Here is a 25,732-nt window from a genome sequence, read left to right as displayed (position 1 = left end):
TTTGAAATTGTGCATAAAGATGAAGAGGTTGAATGTTAGTCCCAGAATTTATGTGGATGACTGAAAACCAACAAAAGTTCCTTTTTCATCGCCATGGAAAACTTCAAGGAAACTCAATTGCCAGGAGCAAATGTCCTCAAAAGTTTTCAGAGTCCATGTAGGCATTTTTTTCCTTTCTATGTTATTCAAGGAAGTATAAATACCCTGCTTCCATACCTTACAAATGCACCTAAGGTGACCCGAAACTTTGTGGAAACCACTTTCCCATATTTTGAAAGCTTCTGAAATACACTTCATATAGTTGCAGAATCTCAGCTGCACTATAAAAACTCATTTCTTTTTTACGTACCTTTTTTTTGTTGGTGGGACAAATGTAGAAGTTGTCAATAACAGTGGCAATCCCAGGCTGTAGATTCAACTTCGTGTATAACGTCCCAAAATCTGAGGATCTGAAAGAAATCAAACATCTCTAAGTGCTCTCTTCTAAAGGCTTCAGCATTGAAACTGCAAAAAACCCCACTTTGTAGCACTAACTATTTTCAGTGCTTCTCCGCCATCCTTTTGCTCTTTTCAGAGATCATTAGCTACTAAAAGAAACCTGCCACTATTAAGAATATTTTTCTAGGTTTGAAAAACCATGGCTGGTTCTGTTTGCATGTTGCAGTACCGTGCAGTGCTAGTTCCATCCTGGCACTGCACCATGCAGTGACAGTAGCCCAACACATATACCTTTCCATCACCACCCACAAGGTGGGAGAAAAAGAGCTAAGCAGAGCAAAGACTCACCAGCAAGTACTAACAGCACCTCCTCAGCTATGCAGAAAAAGAAGACCCAACTTCAGAGCCTGGTGTTGCATAAAAGAACAATTTGACCTGAGGTCTGGAAGACTCGCAATGGACCTCAATCAGAATTCATACTCAATAAAGTTATCCACCTACTCCTCCAGCTCCTTTTCAGAGAATCACTACATTTTGAATTAATAAAAACAAAGTCAGTACTCGGCCATCAATGTGTCATACACACAAATCTATGAATATTTCAAATGTGGGTACTCAGCAGAAATTGTTTCACATGCCTGAAAAACCTACAGTGAAAAATGTTATGTGTGATACGTGCCTGTATGGGCAATGTCTAGTATAAAAAGAACGCACAAGTGAAATGTCAGTATAGGAAAACATCAGTTAGTGAAACTCACAGCAAGTCACATCCCAAATTAAATCACTTTGGACAAAGCCTTGTTTGTTCTACATAGGATCAAATTGCAACATATGGTCTCTCCATATTTACAGTTTTTCCTTTTACATTTGGAAGGGGATTCAGACACTTCTAAGGCACCTGTCCCTTCTTCACCAAGAATGCCTCCCTAGGACAGATAACTTGTGGGAGGACTTCCACTCTATACACGCTTTTTTCACTGGAATAACAATCTCCTTTAACAAACCAGGCTGAATGTGCCCTGCAGAATACCTCTGCATTATTCAAACAATTGTGAACATACAACAACTTTCATGTCCAAGAGAACCAGGATGAGACCTGTGTCCCTCCCAGTGTTACACAGGACTGCCTAGGCAGTGATTCCTGCCCCATAGCCCCGTTGTCTCCCATGTTCATTACCCACTGGTAGGCTCTGTTGTCCCATATTCCTCGACCAGGGGAGTGACTGCTGAAGTTCATAGGAGCATGACTGAGTACAGTGAGAGAAAAGTGAGAAAGCAAATCTCTGGCTGAGTGTGTACACCTTGACAGGTGGCACACAGCCTGAGGTCTCCTTCAAGCCACATGAGGCAGAACAGTCCTACAGGGGTTGGTGCCTGCAGGAAGCTTCCATGAGCACTGTGTGCCCATCCTCTACCCACCCATGTCCCATCCCACCCGCACCAAGGATGTTGTTTAAAGTCAGAAGGCAAGCAGTACAAAGGCAGAGGTGGCTACTTTACTTTCACACATCCAGCTTTCCATGTGATACAAGAAGTCTCACCTGTGGCCATGGGGCAGCTTTCTATGCCTTTGGCATCACCAAGCATATTGGGCAAAGAATGATATGCCTGGATCAGGTCTTAAGGCACACCAAGACACCTTGCTTTTCTTCCAGTCAAAAAAAATGACTGAGCATAAGCCTAAGACACACAGACCACACTCACAGCCTGAAGTTGAGAATTTACCTATTTTGTAATGACATCTGAATGGATTTGATCTATTTTTTTCCCCATAACATTGCTTCAACTGCAACTTTGGCAATTTAGTTTTGTAAAAGTTAATGCAATTCAGTTTGGACAAATATTTCTGTAGAAATCAAATGCATATAATTGCACTATACTGGGTATTCAGCACCAAGCTAATTAAAATTCTAAGGGGAATAGGATGGACAATGATAAAGCTAATTTGCCAGAGGTGTTTGACAGAAAAGAAATTAAACCAAAGACTAAAATCCTGAGTTTAGGCCGATGTACTGAAATCATGCAGAACAAGTATGTATGATGGAAACAGAACCTACTCTATTCTCTCTGAGGAAAGAATATCAGGTTAGTGGCTTTCCCAGCAATAACTCGCTGAAATAATTCTCTGAACCTTAAAGATGATCCAATTTACTTTGAAGAGGCAGTTCCAGGATTAATACAATGGGACCACTGGAGAGTAACACTGCAGGGGGGACAGTGGCAGCAACTGTATCAAGGTATGAAAACAGTACAGGCAAGAAGCCCAAAGAAGATAAAGCATTTCAAAGATATAAAGTCCAAGTCTAAAACTTCCTCTTTTAATTCTCATGACTTCTAAAAAGTACTACAAGAAAAGAATAAGGTTATAACAAAAAGAGTAAACTAAGGTAACTATGTTATTTTCAGGCAAAAGTAGAAAAACTGTATAGTCAAACATTTTTTATGTTCTGGTATAAATTGGCTATCTCAAGGAGAGGGGGAAAATTCCAATTTCAGCCTGAGGCAACAGACTAACGCATATCCATAAACGTACACCATGCCTAAGTAGGAAGACCTAGACTGGCAGAAAATCTGTGGGTCTATGGAGAAATTTATTCAGAGTCCCAAACCTTTTTTACTATAACTCAGTCTTGAGGGAGCTAAGGAATGTCAGCTATTCTTTAAGATATTTACATATAAAAGAACGTAGTTCAAGGACATCATTCAAGGGAAGCACTGACCAAATTAATTGGTTTTCCAAATCTGCTATAATCCAGAGTAAACAGGTCATCACATTTTTTTTTCACTTGAGACAAATTCCAAGTTCCTGATTCTGCATATATAAAGAATTACATTTTGTGGCACAGAGCTAGGACGGAATTCCCTGTAATTGTACTACTGGGCTACAGACAGGGTTGGGGAGGATGAATTCTGGGATCTCAGTGCATGCCTGTTTCAAGAACATATTAAGAAGCTGCCAAATTCAGGAGAGCAGGAGCCCTTTATGCTCTTCCAGTCATAAGGATACTTTTTTTGTGTGTTAAAAACCAGACTTGTGTGTCAAAAGTGTTAAGGAGAGCAAAATCAAAATCCACAAATGAACCATCTGTGTTATTCAGGATAAATACATTCTTTTTCCTCCCTAAAAATTCGTTAAAATATATTTCAAGGTATAATGAAAAGAGGATACACATGTACCTGATAAGAACAGTAAAACATCCTTTGCAGTGGTAGCACAACAGCAGAACTCCAGAACAAGACCTGTAAAGTCTGATTTCTTAAAGATAGGTCTAACTTGCAGTTCTGAGTGATTTGGAGGCCGTTAGTGAGTGTTTTGGCTTTCTGTGAAACATTCCAGTGGATACAGCAAGATGGGCCATCCAAGAGCAATGGGACCATCGGATGCTGGAATGACGTGATTAACTCATGTGCTGATGCAGACGTCACACAACCTGTGCCTGACACAGCTTGCGGCTGGGTAATAGCTTCTTTGAAATCATGTACATCTGCTGAAACGTGCCATTTTTTAATTTTTTTCTGTAAGGAAAAATCACTTGTCACTGTAACAGCAGCATGCTCAATTAACAAACATCAATATCATAAAATGCTATTACAGCTGACAGAACTATGTCTTCGTAGCTTGTTTTAATACTGTGACCTCAAACAACAGTTGGGAAAACTTTCAAGTGGTACGAAATGTACCCCAATTAAACAAAACTTCCAAAGCCCCTAAACACTTCGGAAATTTGGGTCTCAGCCATAAAAATGTAACTTTCCTATATTTGAGCTAAAATAAATCTATGCCTAACATAATTTGGAACTGTACCTAAATCCTGAGTCTAAGCATCTTCCAACAGAAATATTAAGAAAGAAGAAATTAAACCAAAAGAGCAACCAAAACCGAACCAAATGTTTGCATGTCTAAACTTCGCTACCATTATACCGCTCTCCACTGACGACTTGACTCACACCTATGATACAGTATTGCTCATTGTTAATTGTTTTTCCAGATTATATTTACAAGTATAAATTGATATATATATAAGAAAAATTAAAATCTATATAGTGAGAATTTAATGAAAATCTTTAGAGAGATGAAAATTGCATTCCCAAGTAAAATTCAATACCCAAAGAATTTGTTTTTAATTAATAGAAGAGATGCATTGGAAAGAGAAAGGTTGGAACACTTAACACATACGTTTATTGGATTTCCTCTGCCTTTTCTTCTTGAAGATTAACTCATGTTCCATTCTAGCTATACGAGCTATACTGTACAAGCCCTATTAACTGAAAATCTTAGAAGGCAACAACAAAGAGATTTCAAATGACTCATGGATTACTTAGCAAAATGAAAAGAAAGCCTTTGGAAAAAAACAAAACAAAACAAAACAAAACACAAAAACAGGAAAGATCTGCTTAAAGTTGTTGGGGAAAAAAGAAAAAAAAAAGATTCAATTGAGATGTGTGCTACAGAATCAAGGAAGACTGGATCTATGCATAATGCCCACTGGACTTCTCACTTCCTTTTCTCCAGAATGTATTTCAACATCACCTTCTCACCTTCCTCTCCTTTTGGTCAGAAGAACAATCCAGTATTTATACCATGAACTTTAAAGTGCAAGAGAAATTAATTCAGGTTCTTACTTTATCACAGACTTATGTCTAACACCAGGATTTCCTTTGTGTTCTGGTCCTCTACCTGAAAAACAGAGACAACACTATCTCCTATACCTCAAATATCTGTAAGGAAAATAGATATCTATTGAACAGTAGTGTAATGAAGAACTGGCTGATGGAATATCTAAAACAGATACATCCGAAGTTCCCACTTCAAATGCCAGGACAAACCTACTGAAAGTAACCAAAGGAATATCTTTAAAGAAGTGGTACACTAATGTATCTTCATTACTTAAACAGCACAGACGATTTCAAGGGCTCTTACATGTACAGTGTGGAAATTGCAGAGACTTTGGTTAGCCTCATAAAATCTTTTTAAACAGCAATAAAAAACCTGCAAAACCCCAAAGCCTTTATTCAGAGTAGAAACACATTATAACATTGCATTCCAGTACCTGACTCATGTATTGAGGAATTCGTGCAGATGAAAATTTCTTCAAAGGCTGTAGAACAGTATGATCCCTAGCAATCCAATTAACAGATTACTCATCAGGTATCAGCTCTGCTGGAGTACTTTCTGAAAATACTTCTCTCTCTGCTTTCCAGAAAAGTTGAGTCTTTTTGAAGTTACATATTTTTCTTCTCAAAACCAGAAATATAGAAATGTTTTCTTCCTTAATCCAATTTTACACTAAAGAATCAATGGCGTAGGCAAGAGCTAACAGATAAACAGTTTAGCAACTTCATATTTAGGCAATAGAGAGTTTACCTTTTTTTCCCCAAAGCACTACAAAGATGAATGAATCCTGTTTTTACTTATCAAACCATTACCGATAACTTATATTGATCACATATGCTAATAACAGATATTTTCAAGAACTGTGGATTATCACAACAGCCTTCTTAGCTGAAGTGACCTGCTCTGTAATGCTGTGATGAGTACAGAATATGGTACAACTCTGCATTTATACAGTTACGGAAATTCCTTCCCATTTTTACAGCTATTATGTGCACATGAAGAGCCCTACAGTCTTGATCACTCCATGGGAGCACAATAAAGGGCAGGTGACCATTTTTAGTGGCTTTTTAGTAACCTGTAAGTATATATCTGATTGTAAAATATTGACCTAAAAAAATCCACAGAAAAAAAAAAGAAAAAACCCAAATTAAACCAAAACACTGAACAGCTGCATTCATACAGAGTGAAAACACAAGGAGGATCATAATGTCACAAATTTTAGAACCGGAGTTTTATTCAATGCATTAAATATACCCAATTCACCTTGCTAGGTGACTTTAGGGAGTCAGATCCTTCCTCAGAAACTATGGTTACTAACTTCACAGTGAGGAATGGAGCACAGCTTTATTTTGCAAGGTGCTTACAAATCACAGAAGACAAATACTAAATGATGCTACACATTGGCTTCTCCCCTGAGGGTCTAACAGTGGGCTCCCCTAACGTTACAAGGTACCTGGGCTGACTGTGCCCCATACTGGCATGCCATGCTACAACTTTCTATGCTGAGGTTGCAATTACCTTTGCAGAAAGTGTTTCAAAGCCCATGTTTTCCAGGAATTACCCTGTCTCAGAGCTGTCCGGACAGAAAGCTTTGCACAGAACAGGAACCACTCAGGTTTTCTTATGAGGGAACATGGAAGGTTATAAACGGAGCTCTGTGTATGGATGGAGATGTTACTTGGCACAGAAATTCAGGCTATGTAATACATACTTATGTACTGTATCATGTTTTTCCTTACTGGTATCTTCTGTCATGCATTTATCATGTACTGGTTTTGGCTAATTTCTTAACCTGTACAATATACACACACACTTAAACTCCAATAGCTAGCAGAACTATGTTTTTAGTATATACTACATATCTTTCAGTGCTGTATTTAAACATTCCTACTTTGCAGAGTTTCACTGTATACCACCACAGTTATCTTTTGCAGCCCTTCATTAGTCCTTCAATATACCATAAACATCCTGCTCATTAGCCTATAATTGCTCTGCTTATCAGTTACATTTTCAAGCTCCTTATTACTTTGCTGCACATCTCCAATAATTAGCCTTTATATTTTACAGGTCCGCAAAACATCACATTAGCTTCTATTACCTGCAGCCATCGCCTTTTCTCCCAGAAACTGTTAGTTTAGGTAAGACACCTATTGTGAAACTACTGCCTTGATACATTAATTCCATCACCAACACACAGCACTCGCTGACGGCATGTCTTGGAAGGTACAGCCTGTAGCTATGCTTGCAGTACACAGATATTTGTGATGAATCCACTCAACCATGAGACAAGCTGTGTCACAGTGACAAAGCAGACAAGACACTGCCAGGAACACAGGGTTATGTCTTACTTTTGTAAAAAAGTAAAAGCTCTGTGTTATTTCTTCCTTGGTAGCTTTGCAACCCAGGCAGGGCTTGAGCAGGCAGTGGAGCAGGCAGTGGAGCAGGCAGCCCTCAGGGTGCAGTAGCTGGACATAGCCAGGTTTGGGGGCACCTTAACAATTCCACACCATCATTCTAAACAAGCCATTTGCTCCTGCTAAAAACAAAACTGACACGATCCACCTTCAAATTAATGGCTTTGAAGACTTCTTTTTAACCTGGATCGGTTCAGCAATTCTGTTTACAACTCATTCCCACAAAGGATTGGAGTGACCTAAATAAGGGAGTAGAAAATGAGAATGAAATTGTGTTAAATAGGGAAAGATCAGTTTGTTACCATACTTTCTTCACTGAATTCAACATATCATGTAACTGTTAGTGTGCAAGAAAACTTCTTATCCTAAGAAACGGTCCTGTGTAGATTTAGTTTCAGCAGGTGCAAATCCAGTATTGCATCAGTAGGTCTCAGCAAGGAATGGAGTATAACATGGAGAATTTGAGGGGTTTGCTACTGAGGGACAGCTCTGGCATATTAGAAACATAAAGAAAATACCAGAACTGAAAATTCACACAGTGCTACAAAAATTATTACTATTAATCTGGGAATTTTTGTACCATAAAAATGCTAGCTGGATTAGAGTACAGAAACACTTTTACTATTAGGTGTTTATTTTTTAATAAAAAGGCTTTCCTTCAAAAGCTCAATTTATTATTTCTAAAACTACTGTGTTGGAAAAAAACCAGTGGTTTCACTGAACTATGTAATTGCTACCTACAAAAGAAATTAATACTTCACTTCCTATATAGTGTTAACTTCCTTCCAACAGTCTGAACAACCACTCACCCTTGAAAAAAAGGCTATGACTGCTGAAAATTTAGGGAAAAAAGAAAGAAAAGCCTTTGGTGCTAAAATGCAATTTTCCAAAATTGTATGTACTAACTATACTGCTAGAAGTGGTCACATCCTTACATCACTGTTAGTACAATTCCTCTTTTACAAGTACTGTGAGTGGAAATGAGTAATTGCAAAGGAAAATTTCTCTTCTCACATACATGTGTTCTTTGGGGAAAGGGGATGGTTTAAGAACATTTTCTTTAGGTTTGCAAGAAACAGTAAAATTCTCCACCATGGAAAAATGCTAGGTATCTACCACAGCACAAGGTTTTTATTTAAACCACTACACACATCTGAAATATTTCTGAAACAACTTTATTCTCAGTCAGGCAGCTCCTGGGAAGGCAAGGAGGATGCTGGGATGTATGAGAGGAGAGAACTTGGCCTTGTGCTTTCTGACCAGAACAGCAAGTTTTCTTGTAACCACTGGATAGATCTGGCTGCAACAAGAACATTTACAAAATTTTAGAAACTGATCATAATTTATTAAACTGTATATGCACATTCACATCCGACTAATTATTCCTCTAGTAATGGGCTCTGCCAACTATAACAGCTACATACTCTTCAGTAAGTGGAAATCTTTTTTAACTCTATTTGTAGATTTTTTGGTTTTGCTGCTGAAGTGCTGACCTCAATTTTATGATTGCTCTGGGGAAGGTGGGAGGGGGAGTGAATTATATAGCTAGGTAGTAGCACTTTATAAAAAGGTAAATTAAGTCAATGTTTTCTCAGTAATTTGACTGTGGTGCTCTGCATCTGAAGCCAAATGCTTGGCAGAACTAAGGGAGTAACTGGACATTTTTATAAAGAATGAAAATATCCTAAACAGGAAGTAAATGTAGATAAATAGACTCTGGAAGGTATCAAGCCTTATGGTGAGAGTATTAGAGATCCATCAACTGCCCCACGGTTTTCTGCTGTGGGGTTTCTGGCATGCTTCTCTGAAACTGTTATACAACACGTCATGGATGGAGTCTGGGCAATGCTCAGATGCAGCACAAGTTCATCCAGGATATCAGTTTCCATGTCTACAGTGTCAAAGAAGTGATTATTCTAAGTTATTACAACTACAACAGGAACAGAGCTTTTACAAAGGATTTTAAGGCATCATTTTGAATTGCTGCAACAGAAGTTTGTCCATGTCAAAAACACCGCCTGCCTCACCCATGTCTGCCCATGAGCAAGGTTGCATGAAATAATGAAAACATTCAGACAGTTAAACAAGATGAGGATTTCCTAACAGCCTTTAAAATCGCCATGTGTCTGTGCCACCTGAGCGGGCAGTGTGCAGAAGGCAGTGGGGAAAGCCTGCAGTTAAGGATGGGAGCAGGCACCCCTGAGGGTGCTGCACTACCAGGAGGACCAGGGGAACTCAGGTGCTCACAGCCACTTCAGCAGGATATGTTTCTTACCTGCTAATGACCCCAGTCATAATCTCCTAATAGCCTTCTACAATTCCTGACACTCTTTTTTTTAAAAAAAATTATTTTGTTTAGAGTTTTCAGCAGCCAAATTTCCCTTGCAGTCATTCTCCTGTAACTGCAGTGACACCTGGGGAGGGCTGAGCCCATCAGCTGTAGTTTGGCCTGCTGTTGAACTTGGCAAGCCAGCAGCACATAAAGCCCCAGCAGATGTTTCTGCTTTTATAGCAGCTCTTCCAAAGCCTTGGCCAGACATAAATCCAAAATAGATCCAGAAAAGACAAACAGTGCCACCATCATGGCTCTTAAAATTAGGAGGCAGAACCAGCCTTTTCTGCAGGACTCTGAGAGACTGTTAGCAGCAGAAGGTGCCATGAAGTGTTCCTATAAATTATGCTGACAGATTACGAGGGCCAGCCACAGCAAATGCAGCACATTTTGCTAGGAAACAGAATCCTAAGAAAAATACATGCATTTATACAGGAGTTTCCAAACTCAGAAGATCACATGTCATAGCAACAAGTGCAGGAAGCAGGGGGTTTGATGGCCATTAACACTTCCACATGGATCGATGGTGCTTCCATGCCATGGTAATGAAAGTTCTAAAACTAAAACAGTAAGGAGAGGATCCTTGGTAGAAGACTTCTGAATATATGCCATGCTTGGATCTGTTTTGTAAAACGAAAATGGCACTAAGAATGTGTTCACAGCTGACCCTGTGCTTCACAGGAGGGAGGGTTGATATATACCAGGGTGACATGCTAATAGAGGGGTCCTCAAACTTTTTAACCAGGGGGCCGGCGCACGGATGCAGTGGCAGGCAGCCATCTGCGGCTGCTTGGTTTCCCCCCCCAGCCCCCGGCGGGGGGGGCAGGGGGGTGTCTGTAAATACCGGGGGCCAGATTGAGGACCCTGGGGGGCTGTATCCAGCCCACGGGCTGTAGTTTGAAGACCCCTGTGCTAATACATTCGTTCACTTTATGATGACTGTTCTCAACGGAAGCCAGGTCCACTATAAATTGTTGCCATGTAATTTCAAGTGCAATTGAAAGCAACCCCCACAGAACAAGAACAGTTATCTACAATCAAAATAACACAAAGCACTCAAGGAGCTGAAAACTTCAATGACGTTTTTGTCTGGCATTAAGGGGGACTAAGAAGAGATCCAGCATCTAAAAATGAGTCCTTTTTGTAGAAGTGAAGGTTATTACACGTACTCCTGCTTCCCCAAGAATCTACCATTAAAACCCAGATGGATCTGGCAGCAGAATATGCAGTTCTGCAGGTCTGGGGCTGCTGGGGTGTCTGAGGTCTCTCACTGAAGCTGGGACAGCAGGAGATGGGCCCCTTTCTTGGAGGACTCTTGTGGTGGTGGTAGAAGATCTAGGTCTAGCAGTAAAGAGCTGCAGATGGATGTCAGCAGACTTCACAGCTTCTGAGGTGATGAGAAAGAGATTCCTGGGATGATGAAAGCAAGTCTGTAGATGATACAAAACTGTGAGGAGCAGCTGATGCATCAGTGACATATCTTGTGGAGATATGGACAAACAGGAATTTCATGAAGCTCAAAAAAGGGAAGTGAAAAATCCTGCACCTGGAGAGGAACAACACCATGCACCAGTACGTCCTGGAGGCCAAGAGGCTGGAAAGTAGCTTTGCAGAAAAGGCCCTGAGGGTCCTGGTGGACATCAAGTTGAACGTAAGCCAGCAATGTGCCCTTGCAGCAAAAAAGGCCAGCAGTCTTTCAGGCTGCATCAGGAAGAGCAGTGCCAGCAGGCCAAGGGAGGTGATCCTTCCCACTCAGCACTGGTGAGACACATCTGCAGTACTGTGGCTCCTCAGTACAAGAGAGGCATGGACATACTGGAGTAAGCCCAGCAAACATCCACAAAGATGGTTGGAGAATGGAGTATCCTCCACCCAGGGCAAGACTGAATGCTGGGACTGTTCAGCCCGGAGAAAAGAAGACTCAAGAGAAACCTTATCAATGTGCATATATACCTGATTGGAGGGAGAAAAGATGGAGATTGACTCTTCTTGGCAGTGCCCAGTGACATGACAAGACACAGTGGGCACAAACCAGAGCACATTAAACTCCATTTAAATGTAAGAAAAAAATCTTCTTTACCATGAGGGTGGTTGAACACTGGAACAGGTTGCCCAGCAAGGTTGTGGAATCTCCATCCTTGGAGATAGTCAAAAGTCGACTGGACAAGGTCTAGAGCACCATGCTTTGAACAAGGGGGCTGGATTCAATGATGTCAAGCTTTCCCTTTCAACCTCAACCAATTTGTGATTCTGCAGTTAATGAAAATTATTTAACATGATTTGTCTTTGTTGAAGATACTGTGCAACAAAAATCACTTTCTGTAGACAATCAACACAATTAGAGCACCAAGTCAAAGAAGGAACTTATCTGAATATTTTCTAGGAAATGCACAATTTCACATAAAGACTTGACCATACTAAAAACAAAAGCTTTGTCATTTTGTTTTGTCTTTAAGTTCACTGGAATCAGAACTCTGCTTGGAGTCTGCCTGTGTCAAAGAAGTGCCCAACTGTGCAGCAGTGTTGGTTAATCCAACAAAAGATACCCTCACATTTACTGATAAGCAAAGAACCTGCAATGCAGGGCCTACACAATCTTTGGATATGAAATTTGAAATTTGCAGTCATATCCCAGACTATACATTTGCAGCTTGAAAGGGGGGCACAGAAGCATTTTAGCTGCGTTACTTTTCGCAGTCATATAACCAAGTATTTTCCAATGTCCAGAGCAGTCAAGCTTATATGAAAAAAGTACATGGCTTGCCCAATGAAAGCTTTTTCTTTTTTTTTTTCCTTGCTGTTGTTGATTCCACTCAAAACCACTGCTTTGGGGAATTTAACCTATAAAACTCTGGCAAACCTCTTGGTATATGCAGTCAAGCCTCAGGTTCATAGTGAAAGTTCAGCACAACACCACTATTCTACAAATAAATGTACAGATCCCAGATGCTAGCCACTAGTCCCACTAGGCATATTTTATTAAGTAACTTTTAAACATGACTCAGAAACCAGCTCAATCTTACACCAGCAAAATGAAAACCAACATTCCAGTGTTTGGGGAGAGGCTAAGACACGTGTGCTGCTCTTACTTCCAAACCACATCCACTGCAAGGCAGTCTTTTTCAAAGAAATCAAGACTTTGGCTATCACTGGAGACAATAAAAGGAGAGTGGCCATGAGTAGTCGCTCAGTGCAATGCCTATTGCCCCACACTTGTGGGTAATCCCACGGAACACAGCAGAATGCAATCTGCCCTCCTTCTCTCAGCTTCGTATAGTAAAGTACATTTACACATAAATGTATCTTGTGTTCAGCCTGGATCTCCACGTATGGACTGACTTCTGTTTTCTTTTTACTGACACAAACTCTCATTATCATCTTGAGATAATGACCAAGTGAAAAAGCCTCACAACATAGCTCAAAGACACATATAATATCTGAAATGTTGAATGCATCTGATGTCCTTTCACAGGTAGGCATTTTATATTTTCTCTTATTTTTTATATCCTGTGCTAATAAAAATGAGAGATCTGAGTCATAATTTTGTTGTTCCTATACATTTAATTAGTAGATAAAATGAATTCCTTCTTCCAGGGCCATCTGTCTAACTTTAGACCTTGTCCTACTATTAAACTGGTAGACTGGCTGCATTTAACTTTACCAGTGACTACCCTCTCTGTAACATCTAACCTTGTAGAATAAATGCCACAGAAGATTTAAGGAAATGAAAGACAATGGCAGGCTGAAATGTTCCAAAAATTTTCAGCAGAAAGCTAGAGGAAAATGACCTAGCTTCTGAGCTGTGTATTTGCCGAATGCATTAACAGTGAAGCTTGCACACTCATGCAAAAGAGTATTCAGTAACTGAAATAAAATTGGTTTTAATGGCTGTAAATGACCATCCTTGAGTTATCAATACTAAAACGTGGCAGTTCTTAAATTAAATTTAACCATCTTCCTTATTTTAGTTACTTTAATATGTTGTTCGGAAAGCTTTGGCATAATACAATTTTTTTCAATTTCTGAGTTTCAGAAGTTTTAAACTGCAGAAGAGGTTCTCCTACAGGAGACTACCATATTTCCAGACCATATATAATAGTTGTTCATCATTAACTACTACTCCAAGGATACCAAAATGGATGTCATGCACATATATTTTCAAAGGCACTATTTTGTCATGTTCTGATCTCTTTTCTTTATTAAGAAGTTGCTAGTAAAACTGATTGATGGGTAGTCTTATTGTATCAGGAGGACTTGTCATTCAACTCTTTGACCTTGTCTTCACACTAACAGTCAAGTGTCTCTGAAATCTGTTTACTTCAGAATTTGCAAGAGTATTAATAACAGGATGCCAGCACTTAACAGGTTTGAAAAGATCTAATGAATTTGGATAGTAGGGGCATCTGCAATGTACTTCAAGAAAGAGAGACAAATTTCACGTCAAATGATTAAAGACAAGTAAAAAAATCTTAACCCATATTTTTTAGTGTTTGGTTTTTTTTATCAAAGAACATTCATAATATTTTATAAGGCCAACATAGATGATATTACATAAGAACAAGAAAAAAGCTATTCTGTCAAATGAAGGACTTAACAGATGCAACGACCTTTCCAGAAACAGCTACAGAACCTAAAAAGCTTAGTCACCTCTTACTGAGAAAGCTTTGGGCAAGTTTAAGAGGTAGCCTACATGACTCAAATCTGGTTTGCTCTTTCATCATTATGTACAATGCATAAAAATGGGCTATTCGTCCCTCTGTCACTAACACAGGCCCTGAATTCCTGCACTTCAAATTCATGAAAATGAGACACGTAGATTTAAGGAGGGGGTTGGACAAAGGAAATCTTTTCCAGTGGTAATACTTTCTTTCATTAGCAATATTACATAAAAGATTACATATGGCAATAATTTTCTCTTGTGTTTGCAAAAGACCCTCTGCTTTGCTGCATAAATGTCTCAGGAGGAAAAGTGATCTTTTGTTCCAACTCCTTTCAATATAGTTGCACTCTCCTTATTTACCTGCTCACAATTTCATCTATTCTACAGCGTGAGATTAGCAAGAATAATACAAAATATGATAATCAGATGACCCATCAAATCCCAGAGAAATTGTCCTCCAACATTAATGCTGTGTCTTCAGGAACTGACTAATCTAGCATAACAACGAACAGTCACGTCACACCTGTATTTGCATTGGCCACATATGGCCTATTTGGCAGCTATGTGTGGACAGCATTTTGATTAGCACGTAAAGGTTTTAATTTTATTTTTTTTGTTATAGCTTTTGGATCTGTCGCAGATTCTCCTAGCATTTCGCATATTTTACATAGATAAATGTGCATTCAACACAACTGAGCTTCAGATTCCTCAAATTTCCTTAAATGTTACAAGAGGTCAGAGAAACTTCTGGTTTTGCCTCCATAAAGGATAAAAATAGAACCAAGTTGATAGCTGTTGCCTCTAAGACGCTGAAGGATGTGAAAGTGAAGGATATTACCATATGATCAAAGGAAGCTGTAAATGACTATAAAAAGAAATAAAATAAGAAGTAGCTTTGAGTCACTTACTCTGTTAAGAATGCAAATTATAAGTAAGGGATATTAGCTGATGGATTGATAAGAAATTTCAAGTGATTCCAAACCATCAATTTATTCACACTGATATACAAAATGTAATTACTTTCAAACCAAACCATAGAGTTGGATTAATGGAACAAATACTTTATGAGCAACTCATGAGTCATGCCTACTTATTATTATGAGGTTTTGGTTACTTATCATTTCAGCTCTGTGGCTTTACTAAATAACAACAACAATAATAATAAATAACACCACATTCAGACTCTCACATCTTTATGCACATAGTGTCAAGTGCAAGAGGAAAAAAAAGAACATTTATGCCATTTTTTTTCAATGGACTACCTTAATGAAAATACAACTTGTGTTATGCATACTGTAGGTAGATTTTCAGGCTTCTATTTTATGATTTGCAGTTGTCTCTTCAAATCTTTGGGTATAATTTTTTTTGGGGGGGTAAATGTTGTCTTTGTTAGTAAATTATCAAATGGCATAGAAGCACGTGGGAGGGAATTAGTTCTGCTGTTCCCTCGAGCAGCAGATGTGTAAAAGCAGAGGTATAATGAAACAGGAATGGAGCAAGGTCATCCATGACTTGTAACACTGTCAAGTATATGATAACTAGAGATGTATGTGATTTCATCATTAGAAGATCTAAAGTCCTGAGGAAGAAAAGACAATCTGCTGTCCTCTGCTGCCCACCTCATCCCTAGCTGTTACTTCCTGTAAGCCTCCTGCTTCCTACAAGCCTCTCCCCCCCAGATTACTCCACAAGCAACAGAGCAAGTTTTGCCTTTGGAGATGGCTGACCTTTAGTAATTGCATTTCAAATTATTATCACAGCACCAATTGCACATACAACCTTTCTTTTATATCTGTCTTTGCCTCCCCCATCAGAACAGCATTTTTTTTTTTTTGCTATTTTTTCTTCGCATTTAATTCTTATCTTTTGGTAGTGATTACAGAAGACTGTGTATAGCATCAGCAAGGAGACAGAAATGCATTATTCCGTTTTTTGAAATCTGGACAAGCTAGGCACAGATTTCATCTAAATTGCAGGTAGAGCATCAGTAACAGTATGGATAGCAATGTCAGGCATCCTTGGCACACAGACAAGAAGGCTTATTTGTACTTGCCTTGGAATTTTCTATTATTTTCTCTTTTAGCATATCAGTGCTTGGTGTCAATTTACTGTCCCCTCTCAGAGAAGAGAAATCATATGCCTTAAATATCAGGTATACTGTCTGCAGGCAACAGGTTTAAAAAATTTTAGGTAAGCGGACCTCTGCCAGAATATTTCAAATATCATTATACGTTACGCTTCCAGTTGAAAACAACATTCCTGCAATGTAGTTCCACAGCTCAGCTGTGAAGCATTGGCCCATGAACTTGTAGACCACCAGTGGTCCACACCCACTGTTTGTAAGGAGCTTACAGATACCTCTAACAGCTATCGCTAAGTACTCAATAGTTTTGATACTCTGCCATCAATTTGGAACAGATGGCTGGAAAATTGTTCATCTAAACCTACAGTTTTCTGCTTATTTAACAGCATCATCTCCATGTACATACCCTGGATTTTGCCTATCCTGTGCGAATTCACTTGCCACCCTCACTAGCCTGGTTTCTATTATAACTGAGAAAAGTTGAAGCTCTGAGAATGGTGAGACAAGTTGTATTTCCTGAAAATGGTAAATATTCTGCAAAGATATATATACAGGAAAGGACGAGGTAGATGCTGAGACGCAGAGAACAGTTCATACTCTAAGTGCCCCAATAAAAAGGCACCTAAGTAAATCACTTGGAATGAAGCCCTGTGCTTTCTATGTATATGAGCACTAAATTAATCTCAATACACAGGAATATCACAGAACTTTGCTTTACATTATTTGTTCAGACAAATTACTCTTCTATTTGTAAATTACCTGGAAAATCAACAATAGTTGTCTCGGATTATTTGTAAAATAATTCTTGACCTGTAGCTTGTTAGCTATAAAATACCTGACAGGGGATAAGGTGACATTTTGAGTTCCTTTTTGCATGATCACCTTGCAACTTGTAGAATCACACTTCTGTCCTAAGCATTTGTGATTATAAATTCCAATTGCCATCCTTGAGTATTCTGTAATGTATAGTGAAAATGTATTGATATGGTAAATTCTTCCATTTGCTGAAGTCTATTTGTAGAAAATGAACACAGGACAGGTCTAGACAGGATTGATAAAAATTAATTCTCAAAAATGAGACCGTATTCAGAGAAAACTTGCAGCATTCTGTGGCTTGACTCAAGCAGAACAAGAGATTCAATTACTTGTGCAGCTTCTTTGGATGTTCCCTGTCCCAGCAAAGTCTCAGCTCCCCAGTCCACTGCCATATGCTTCTTGTCTGAAACCAAACTCAATCACAACCTCAAAAACACTCCAATATATAGGGAAGACTTCCAAGGGAAAGTTAATAGCCATAGTCACTCCTCTGGGTTTCACCCTCACCTGTTCCACAACAGTATCACTTGGTTTGTCAATTAATCCTCACTGTGACAGGAAGGCTACCATTCTTGCTTTTGGTTGTGCTAACAGGCTCTGTGTTGGGGGAAACGTTGTCCATAAAGTCACACCATCCACAGAACAAAATTATGGCAGCTCCTGACTTTACAGACAGAAGCAAGGTACCAACGCTTAGTCCAGTCTGCTCCTAGAAAACACGTATAAGAAATGGAATTGGCTCTACATGTTACAAAGTATGTGGTAACAACTACTAGCAGGGCTGATTCTGTTTGAATGCCACACTGTGAATCCTAAATACACGTAGGAGCTTGGCAGAGCTTGCAGGAGAATAGAGCTACTGACATCAGCCCTTCTCAGTCACAGAGGTTTACCACAGGAACCAGAGCTCCTGCTACCTCTGTGCTCCAGAGAAAAGCCACTTGTTCATCCAGAGCTAAATATATATTCCAGCATTATCCTTCCATTTCTCTATCAGCTACCACTAACCCTGCTGATACAGAACAACAGTACTTTTTAACTTACAATTCATTCCCTAAAGAGTGCTTCAAAATGTAAATGTCATTTCCCTATTGTCATTCAATACATAGAGACATTTATAAATCTATGATTTCATCCTGAAATCTGCTTATTCAAGTGGTTAAGAATCATTTCAGCTGAGGACATATCCCCATTCAAAGCAAAAGCTCTTTCCATAATGAAAAATCATTGTTTCTTCTCCCCGACAACTTGAGTCCAATTCAACAGCAGTGTGCAGAGGGAGCAGTTCAAAAGGTTTTGTAGTTCACCTGATGAGCCACTTGCAACAGATCTTTCTACCCTTTAACGAGCCTCTCAATTAATCCTCAAACACTGCATGCGCACTGAATAATGCATGCCCGCTTGCCTAAGTACTCCCCAAACACACTGCTCCTCTCTATGAAACCCAGAGTGACTGAACAGAACTATAAGTGATAATATGACTGAACAGAACTGCAAGACTCGAGTGATGTGTGCTTCTTTTATCAGAGATGCAAAACTGTCACCATACCTGTCCCAAAAAATCTAACCATGGACTGTGTTCTTATTCATCTGGTCTACACTTGAGCCTTTTTGGCAATGTTTTGCCACTTGGAAACATCTTAAATTCAATCTTGAACTTAGACTTACTTGTTTTAATGTATTTTGGAATGCTCCAGCTTTCATAAAAAAATTATTTCACTGCAGAAATTACAAATGTCATCAGTCGATATCACAAACGCTTCTTGGCTCCTCTTCTTTACATACATTTGGAGAAATAGTTTGTCTAGACATTTGTCTGAAAATGTACAAATTACAGTCACATAAACCAAGTTCCAACTCTGATCCTGCAAGTATCACCATGCATGGTGCCCACAGCCCCCAGTAACTGCAGTGAACTACTACTAATACTAAAGCAATTGATAGCTTTTCTTTTTTTCTAAATTACAGTGAATGTTAAGCTCAGCTGTCACAGAATGAGAATTCAGTGTTCTAACTTTACAATGGAGCTGACATCTGTGCACAATATCAAATTCATTTACAACTTTGCACAGGGATCCAAAAGTAAGAGAGCTAGAGCATTTACTATGTTTGATGGGATCAAACCATGAGGTAATGCTGAAACTCAGAACAAATGAGCCTGGTGGAAATTGTCCATTCTTCCAAATGTTAAAGACGTAGGACATTTAAGGCAACAAAAGGAATTGAAAATGCTTAGGGTAGAAATGTGAAAATATGCAAAGCATGAAAAATCTAAAATAAGCTTCTCGATTTGAGCATAAATGACAATTAGCAGTCAGGATTCCAATTTCCTGTCACAGTGTCTAAAAATGTTTATCTGTTATATACAACTACTGTAAGAATAACTTTCTTCTCAGTAAAAGTGTTTCAGTCCTCAATCCTTCTGTAACTGAACTGTGGATCTAAATACACATTCCCAGTGTACCTGTAATCCACAGTGGATCAAATCACAGGACCAAAAAATTACTTTCTTTATGAAAAACGAAAGGTCCTGGAGGTCGGCAGAACAGCTGTTGACCGCTGGATTACTGGCGACCTGCTCACCTCTACAGAGGACTGTTGCAAGTGTCCCACACACCTCAAACGGCACAGGGCACCCTGCCTGCTCTGCCGTGCCCATCTCCACGTGGGTAAGGCAGTTACAGGGACTAAAGAAACCCAGTCCTCTGCCTCTCCCAATTTCCCATCAGATCCTGCTGTAGGTTTTTCCTCTCTGCGATGTCATGTTAGTTTCCGATCTGAGTTTATACTACTTTACACAGAAGTATCGTGTCACATAGAAGGGCACATCAGTATGAATAAGACCAAAGGCACAGAGGCCAATTCTGCTTGATTGCACAAACTTCTACTGAAGTTAGAAATAAACTCTAATGCCACGTAGACTAATGAGCCTGTGAGACCTATTAATATTCTTACTGTGTTTTACAAATTACCACTTTCAGGAGGTCACAATAGGAATCAGAATAAATCTGACACTTTAAAACCAGCCATAATACTAACAATATATTTTATATACCATCAAAATGTCAGAGCAGATAAAAGTGTTTATTTTAGGCATGGTCATAAAAGGACGTTCTCCAGAAGGAAGATACACATACTGAAAGGACAATAATGTCTGATTTTAATCTCTCACAGATATATTAAATAATGATCAGCATATCAGTATTGATCTGCCTAATTTAAGAAATCCTCTTATCACTGAAGTATAAACAATATCACCTGCAGGTGTGATTTTTTTCAGGTTTTAACTATATAAAGCAGTAGAGTAATCCTAAACCCTGAAATACATTTTCTGGTAATATCAATTTACCATTAGAATCACAACAAAAAAACAAACAAAACCACACAGAAATCCAGAAAACAGGGCTGTAAGTTTCTTCAAGAGAAGCCTACTTCATTTCCACCACTGCCAAGGCAGGTGATTTATACCTCTGTCATCCCTAACAGATGCTTGTTTATATATTTATTAACCTCCAGTAATGAAGATTTCATAAGCCTCTCAAGCAAATAATCCAAATGGCATATCATTTTAGAAAGTTTTCCCCGATTTCTAACTTGTGTTTTCTTCACTAACAAGTAAGCCTATTATTTATCATCTAGCACTATGCATTTGGAGGCTGCATCCTCTTTGCTGACATTTTAAAATATATTTGAAGACTGTTAACACATCACCCACTGACTGTTTTTCTCTAAAATAAATAACCTGCATTCTTCTGGTCTTTGCCATAAGTCACCTGCTAGACTCTCCTTCATCCCTGTGATGCTCCTCTCTAGGCTCACTCCCATCTTATGCCCAACAAACCTGAACTGACCAGGACTAATTTTTATCTTTTGCATGTAAACTCAGATATAGATATATTCCAGTTTGAGCTTTGGCTTTCCTCCATCACAAAGCCAGGACTGAGGAATAGTTAGTGGTCCATTTTAATACTCAAATTTTATTTCTGTAAAATTTCGACTTAATCAGTAGCGGTGAAGCTGTCAATCCTGTTGAAGCACAATAGTTTGCACTTAAGTCTACAAATTAATCTCATTTCTTCTGATAATTTCCTCAGTTTTCCAAGATCATTTTGAATCCAATTTTGTCTTCCAACATGCTTACAACCCCATCAGACTCCATGACATCTACAAATTTAATATATACACTGCCTACACCATCAGCCAGCTCACTAATAAAAATTGATTGACCCTGAACCAACTGATCTCTAAAGAAGTTCATTCATTAGACTTTTATGTTTACCCAGTGAAGAAGTAATGACACTTTCTGAGAAAGTCTTCAGATCAGCTCTCCACCTCCTCTATAGTAGCTTCATTTGGTTATCAACCCCTAGATGTTGGGTTTTTTTCTGAGGCAGTCAAAATCTTTGAACAAAAAAACCCCAAAAACTGGATGATCCAAAAGTACCTCATGGAAAATGACTGTGTAAAACAATAAAATGTACTTGCCTTTTACTGAACTTGTATGATAATCCCATCATCCTACATGTCAAGTTTCCACTGACTACAGTATTCAGTCTTGGAATATTAACAATTCACATTGTAATACTGGCATTGTATTTACCCGAGAGATGTGGTGCACAACAGCAAAAGAGATGATTTACTGTAGTCCTTCGCATTCTAACCACAGAAAGAGAAATTTAAAACTGCAGCAACTGCAGAGAAAATAAGTTTTCTAAATACTAACTCAAGTAGTCTTTGTGACTAGAACTATTTTTGGTGGAGAAATCTGATAACAGATTATAGAGTTGTCACATGTAACAGGTATAATCCCTTGTAGTGTGAGCTCAGGAGATTTCAGATTTGGGACTGCAGAGCAACCCAGCTCCATATGCATGAAAGCCTTGTGCCCCTAGCCAAAAGAGCTGTTGCCTTGGACATTCAGAAGCAAATTTTGAATACAATCAGGCTGCACTGGAGTATGTATATGATTTAAATCTCCACAGTTCACATTTCAAATCACTTTTCTTGCATTGGATTTATTAAAAATAATTATTCACCTGAATTTGTCTATATCAATGCTTGTAGGACGCATAAAAGAAGAAATAGCAAGACATCTGATAAAAACACTAGGGAGCAGATATAGTTCATCTTAAAACTAAACAGAACAACCTAATATGAAGGCAGACCTGACGAGCTGCATCCATATAGCCTGGGAAACAGTGAATTGCAGCAGATCTTGACAAAGCAAATACAACAATGCCAGCCAGTACAGCATGCCAACTATGTAACAAAAGCAAACAGCCTCCAATGTTGACATATTTAGGCCTCATTAAATCCAAAATACCAAAGCTTCTCCATATATAAAGCAGAGGTGGTTTATTTAGCACTGAAAAGGCATTTTCTCTCATTTTATCTTTACTAGGAGAGAGTTTCCCAGGTTTCCACAGTGCCACCAGCATATGCTCAAACTAGAAACCTTAAACTTTCAGTTTACATGTCTACCTCTGTGCGGGGGGTGGGGTGTTTGTCTCACAGCTAAAGGGAATGGAAGGGCTTTTTCATATGGCATGACAGAAATTTAAAAGTGAAAGTGATTTCTAAGAAGGTGCTTCATAATGCTAATTCAGGAAAAGGCAACATTCTTCTCTTTCCTTCCTGTCTAATTCTTTACGGGGGTGTCTGTGGCAATGGAAACTTAAAACTTGTCTGAACAACACAACTGCATTATACTTGATAACGTTACACCAGTTCCAGAAATCCAAACTAACAGAAAGCACTAGTAGAAACCCAATTTTATAAGTGAGAGAACACTGCAAGGAAATATTTCTGTACTGCATCTTGCGCTTACTTTCTCATATGACAGAACACTGCACGGTGCAACACTTCTTGGGAAATAAAATGTCATACACACACATGATATATAAATGCATGTAACTATGTCACCTATGGATATGACCTGAGAGGAAACAGTTGGAAACAGATAACAACTACGTAGAACATATGAAGAAATAAGTGAATAAATGACAGCTGCATTTCTGAAATAATACACAGGGCTATCACATGGCAATAGAGATACAGTTTTAAATTCTTGATCACCCCTGTAGTTAAGCTTCCCCACTACACCTATACACCAGAGGATGCGTTCTGCTTGATCTGTGGTGTGGGAAACAGGTCTCAGATACACATCTTTAATCCTGCTCCCTTTAGAAAACAAGACTTACATGATCATTTGTTTTCTCTTCCAGTTCCTTTCCCCATCCAAATGGCTTTTGGACCCAGATTTCAGAGAAAGACAGACCTCCAAAATCCAGAACTCCTACAAGTTTTATGAACAGCAGTATCTGGATAATGGATATAGACCCAATTAGCACCTCCGCTGAGGGAAAGGCAAATTTCAGGGGTCTGGCAGGCAGCAGCTGACTGGTTCACTAGCAGTCAGCTCATCATCGGCCACAGCAAGTACTGTCTCTTGCCCTTCCAAGAAGCATGTAGAGATGACATAAGACATAGCAAGGAAACTTGTTATTACAGTGGATAGAAGAAAACCCCCAAAGCAAAGTGTTCTGTGATTTCACTACCAGAGCTACTTTCCATGTGAATATGGTGTAAATGACTATACAGTGCAGAGGTTTACAAGAATAAAAAGTAGAACGCCTTACAATATGGGGAGAAACTTCCATGGCCTTTCTGTGCAGTGAGTGGGGTTATCTGACGTCTCACTTGTACAAACAGTAGCAGCTGAGTATTGTTTGTTTATGATCTCCCCCCTCATAAGTAGTGACAAAACCAGCCACAGCAAAATCCAGAAACAAGCAGTTCACCTGTATTTAGTCACGTCTTTCAAAAAGTAGTTACTTCAGCTAATATCCAAAATACCCTCTTAAAACAAAACATTCATAGACTATTTTGCTGATTAAGTATCAGTTGCAATCCCACAAGAAAAAAAAAAAAAACAAACAAAACAAAACTTACTTATGAACAATTTCTAAAAGATTCATTTTCTTTTTCTTTTTGTTGTTGGTTTTTGGTTTTTTTTTTTAAATCCAGCCCAGAGTACCACAGTATGATGGGTCTTCAGTACACGTTACTTTAGTCTTGTGCATTGAATATACTAAGCTCCTTTAGATTAATTCAAATGTTATATTACGTATCCAAGTGGTTCTTCTTGATCAGATCTCACAGCAAGGTGGTCTACATTCTTATTATTAATTTGGAAATTGGGTCAACCTACCCATACATGCTTAAATTACTGAGATTGTATCATTTCCTTTACTAACATTTCATAATCTTTCTTACCTTACAAAGATGCCTTTCACAGCTAGGCAGGAAAGCATTTTGTTTTCATACGAAAGTTTTGAGACTCCATAAAATGCCACGGTTTGACTTAGGATCAAAAGAAAGGTGAAATATGTCTTGCCAAGGTTTTTCTCAGAAAACCCCCAAACAACAAAAAAAAAGAGAAGCAGCAACATCCCAGAGAAAAAAAACTTAATGGTGAATATACCCACTAGTCCTGTGAGACCCTCTGGTTCAACTTCTTGATCCTACACTGCCTACATAAGCTCCTTGCTTTTTCTGAGATAGGTGTTTGCCTGTCTATACATGGCTCCCTCTCCTTTCAGGGTGGAATTTCCAGTAATAACCAAGAAACGCTTGTAAAAACGTTCTCGGTGAAACCAGTACATTCCCGTAAAAAGCTGTCATTTCAGTAAATGTACATGTACGTTCTAAAAACAAAGACCATCAGCCACTTACAGACTGACCCTCATTTTAGGCTGTCACTGAAAGCTGCTGAAAGCACAGAACCAAGAAAAGAGTACAGACACATTTTCCCAGAGTAACTGTTGGCATAGTACTAGGAAATTCAAATGGGAAACACGTCTCTGTTTAAGTCTGTAATTCATTATTTTGTTTCAAACCTATTCACAGCAACTGACAGATAATAAGGAAACAAATACAGTTTTAGTTCAATTACTAAAATATTTGTGTTCTAATATAGTGCTTTTTAACCCATTTATTTATTGTTAGCTTTCAAACCTGTAAAATCTTTACTTGTGAGCTTTTTTATTTTAATCACCCTAGCCATCTGCAGCACATCTGTTACTTGCTAGTATACAGTAATTAACTTAAATGTGGACTGGGTACTATTCTGCATCAACAGATATCAAAGCACCTGCTTTCATAAGAGACCAACACCTCTTTATCAGCTATAACAGTTGGTCAGATTAGAGTTAGATTTACTATCCATCCCATAAGCTTACGTGACATATCTCTATGTAGTAATTGAAAGCAAAGTCTGGGGTTTTTAATGTTCTCCATTCCAGTGGCAAAATCTTGTTTCTTGAGAAAGAGATCTCACATTAAAAGACAGATACTCTGATACTAGTATTTATTT

The 25,732-nt window shown here is 38.7% G+C and overlaps 1 protein-coding gene across 4 annotated transcripts in view; it reads right to left on the bottom strand.

Annotated features, from left to right (window-relative positions):
- Nucleotides 1–25,732, bottom strand: part of SORCS2 (sortilin related VPS10 domain containing receptor 2) — a 579,316-nt gene that overhangs the window by 261,124 nt on the left and 292,460 nt on the right. For all 4 annotated transcript variants that reach the window (XM_056352655.1, XM_056352671.1, XM_056352663.1 and 1 more), the window contains exon 3: nt 350–449. In XM_056352655.1, the coding sequence (XP_056208630.1) occupies nt 350–449 (100 nt within the window). The remainder of the gene's footprint in view (nt 1–349; nt 450–25,732) is intronic.

This window comes from Falco biarmicus, chromosome 1 (genome assembly GCF_023638135.1).
Source record: "Falco biarmicus isolate bFalBia1 chromosome 1, bFalBia1.pri, whole genome shotgun sequence".
Classification (NCBI taxonomy): Eukaryota; Metazoa; Chordata; class Aves; order Falconiformes; family Falconidae; genus Falco; species Falco biarmicus.
This window is presented reverse-complemented; position numbering and strand designations above follow the sequence as displayed.